This window comes from Pteropus vampyrus, unplaced genomic scaffold (genome assembly GCF_000151845.1).
Source record: "Pteropus vampyrus isolate Shadow unplaced genomic scaffold, Pvam_2.0 Scaffold329, whole genome shotgun sequence".
Classification (NCBI taxonomy): Eukaryota; Metazoa; Chordata; class Mammalia; order Chiroptera; family Pteropodidae; genus Pteropus; species Pteropus vampyrus.
Window position 1 is genome coordinate 694,592 of NW_011889110.1, and position 3,284 is coordinate 697,875.

The 3,284-nt window shown below is 59.5% G+C and overlaps 1 protein-coding gene across 1 annotated transcript in view; it reads left to right on the forward strand.

Annotated features, from left to right (window-relative positions):
- Positions 1 to 3,284, forward strand: part of TRPV5 (transient receptor potential cation channel subfamily V member 5) — a 28,566-nt gene that overhangs the window by 3,762 nt on the left and 21,520 nt on the right. Inside the window, exon 6 of the mRNA XM_023522061.1 lies at positions 5 to 1,522. Coding sequence (XP_023377829.1) covers positions 1,394 to 1,522 — 129 coding nt within the window. The 5' untranslated portion in view covers positions 5 to 1,393. The remainder of the gene's footprint in view (positions 1 to 4; positions 1,523 to 3,284) is intronic.

The following is a 3,284-nucleotide window of genomic DNA, read 5'->3' on the forward strand; positions in this document are numbered from 1 at the left end:
CAAGGTGACCCCCTTCCCCACCCCAGCCGGCGCCTCCCTCTCCCAGGGCGAGAGAGCAGCTCCCTTCTTGTCTCCGGCATCCACTTACTCTTCCCTGCCTGATTTACTTTCCTTTCAGTCCTTGTCCTTCTGAAAAAGTTATTTTGTCTATCCTTCCACCTCAAGGAGAAAACGCTCTTTCTTACAGTGGAGGAAGGGGCCTTGCCCTGCTCCTGGAGACCCCCAATGGGGACGCCCCACCTACTTCACCCAGGCCACAGATTCCCAAGAGGCGGCAATGTCTGGCACGTGATTGGGAGATAAGGTTTCAACTTTAAAGCCACTTCCAGTTTTGCCACTAGCCATGGGTCTTCTCCCTGTCTGGGCTCCATCTTCTTACTGAGGAAATAATGAGAACCCAGCCCTATCGTCCCGTACTTCTTCGGGCTATTGAATGACTACCTACGCACCTCTTTGAAAACAATCGGGAGGAGAAATAACATACCATAAAATAGCACGATGCTGTCCTGGCTTTGCTCCTCCCTCCCGCTCTCTCATTCCTGGAGAGGTACCCAAGTGTGGGACCCGGGCATCCCCTCCTTTCCTGCTCTTCAGACTCTGCAGGAATACGGGGCCCTCTGGCGGGGAGTCTCCTCTGACCAGGGGCTCCAGCGAGGCACTAGTGGGCTTCTCATGGAGGAGGGGTGGCCTGGAACCCTCCTGTGAGAGAGATGACAGCATCTCTGAGAAGCAGCCCCAGGGACTTCTGAGCCCATCTCAGGGAGGGAAACCAAAGGTGGCCGAGTGCTTAGGGCCACGCTCACAGACACTTCCATGCGAGCAGAGGCCCCGTTTCACAGATGAGCATACCGAGGCACAGAGAGCTCTCCTCACTGGTCTGTAAGGTCTGAGCCGGGACTCCAGCCGGCCTGTGCCTGACTGCCCAGCTGGAGGACTTCGCTTCCTGCTCTCCTGCATCCCACCCCCCCGCCCCCGCCCCCGCCCTTGCCTTGCTTGTGGGACCCACCTTTCAGGTCTCTTTCCAGATTGCTCTGCTCCACCCCCCGCCTGTTGGGGTCTCAGCCCCAGCCCACTGCCAGGAACAAAGTCCCCTCCCCTCCTCCCTCCTGGCTCTAGGGCAGGCTCTGAGCCCCAGAGGTTGGCTCTGGAAAGAGCTCCACCCCCTCCAGGTAAATCTGCTCTCTCCTGTTAGGGCCTCCAGTCCCCTCAGTGCACGTGTGCACACACACACCCTGCAGCTGCTCATTCCACGCCGAGCACACCAGCCACAGGACAGGGACACCGGCTCCTACTCCCAACCCCAAACAAAACCGCCTCTTCCTCAGTAGCTGCTGAGTCCTGGACCTGCTGCTTTCACGTCCCCATAACCTGCTAGTGCCTGGAAGGGGACGACATGAGGGCTCCTTCGCCCAAGGCGAAAGGGCTCTGGGCCCAGCTCCAGAAACTTCTGACCTCCTGGCTGTTTGGAGACAAAGACTGGGAGCAGCGTCTGGACGAGGCCCACATGCTGCAGCAGAAGAGGTAGGCTGCCCCATCGTGCGTGTCCGACCCGTCGCCGCCCCACAGACCCTCCTCCCGCTCGGGTCCATCGCCAGGATTCGGCGCCAGGCGCTTAGATGTGCCCTTCGCCCTCAACCCACCCCTTACGCTCACGAAAGCCCAGCTGTGTGGGGGTGGCATCGGGCCACACAGGGGGACCTCGAATGTGGATGCTGTTAGATTCATAGGCAGGACGCCCGCCTGCCTGCCTGGTGGAAGAGTGGGGTGGGGACCAGGGGGACCAGATGGAAGAAGCTGGGGTGTATGGGGCTGGGGGGCGTGCAGCCAGATGCAGGCCGGTGGGGGAGAGATGGGACCCTGTGGGTTTTAGACTTGGTCGAAGAAAGGGGGAGGGATTACCTTTAAAATGAATGGCCGTTGATTGTGTGGGAAAGGGCAGGGGAGCTCTGTTCTGTGTTCCGCCTGCAGCTGACCAGCTGCGGAGGGAACCCCAGGTGACACCGCAGAGTCCTTAGCTCCGTCCTCTGCCTCTGAGTGAGTCTGCTGTGAGCAGCGGTGTGCTGGGAACTGAGGATACGGGGGTTGAATAAGCCTGTGTCTGCTCCTGGGACACTCAGCTCGGGTGGGGCCGGTCCACCTGGGGACAGGTCATTTCATGGGCAGCCGGCTCTGAGGTCCACACCCTGGAAGCGCACCCAGGGGAGGGACCTATCCTAAGGCCGGCCTCTGCCTCAGAGCACTGGGGCCTGCCTCCCATCGGGGAAGCAAGGCAGGCAGCAGACCCTGGTTCCGAAGGGCTGCTGTCACTGGCAGGTGGCCCCTACTGCACCCGGCCCCGCACTTCAGGAGAGCCCCGCACTCTGTTAAATGCACTGCCGTCATTGTCTTGAAATTCTTAATAAGTTTTAAACAAGGGGTTCTGCATTTTCATTTTGCCCTGGGCCCTGCAAATTGTGCAGCGGGCTGTGGGTGCAAGTTCGAGCCCTCGTTCCAGAAAGGCCCTCTGCTTGCTCATCGACCCCCACCCCAGGCCCTGTGCTGGAACCTTTGGCCTCCCCACCTCTGTCCCTGCTGTAGAGGGGGATTAGGGCCGTTTCTGAGAGATAGCTGGGTTCCAGACCCTTCTGCAGAGGCCCAGGGCTATAGGCTGTGGGCAGGGTGCTCAGCACAGGGATGAACCCCGGAAGCCTAGCCCTAGCAGCCCCGAGCGGGGTGCACTTGGAAGGAGGGTCTAGGCGAGATGGGGCGGGGGCTGGACCCTCCTGCGAGCTCTGCCCTAGAGGGCAGACTGGAGCTCCACCTTGAGATAAAAGCTGCTTCTTTAAATAAAACACTTTTCCAGTGGCTCATACGGCCATGGGAAGAGAGGAATTTGGGGCTGGGGGACATTACGGTCATTTGTCGGTTTGTTTGTCGGCCTATCATCTCCCTCATGACCTTTGACCTGCCAGACCCTGTGGTCACCTTCCCAGCCAGCAAATACTTGCCCAGCAGGACCAGCTTCAGCTTCATCCTGTGTTTGGTTCATCCAGGCGGGGGGGAAAAGTGAAGATTAACCCACAGAGGGGCCTGGGACAGGCTTCTCCACAGGGCTCCCAGCTCCTGGTTGCTTATCTCAGAGAAGCCCCAGGCTGCTCCTCCTCCGTTATCACCCGGGTGTTTAGCCTTGAGTCTGAGGGCAAAACGCACAGAGGGAAGAGATGGATCTTCCATACCCCACTCAACTCTCCCTGCCTCCCGGCAGGATGTGTATCTAAGCAGCCTGGAGGGGTAATCAGAGCAGC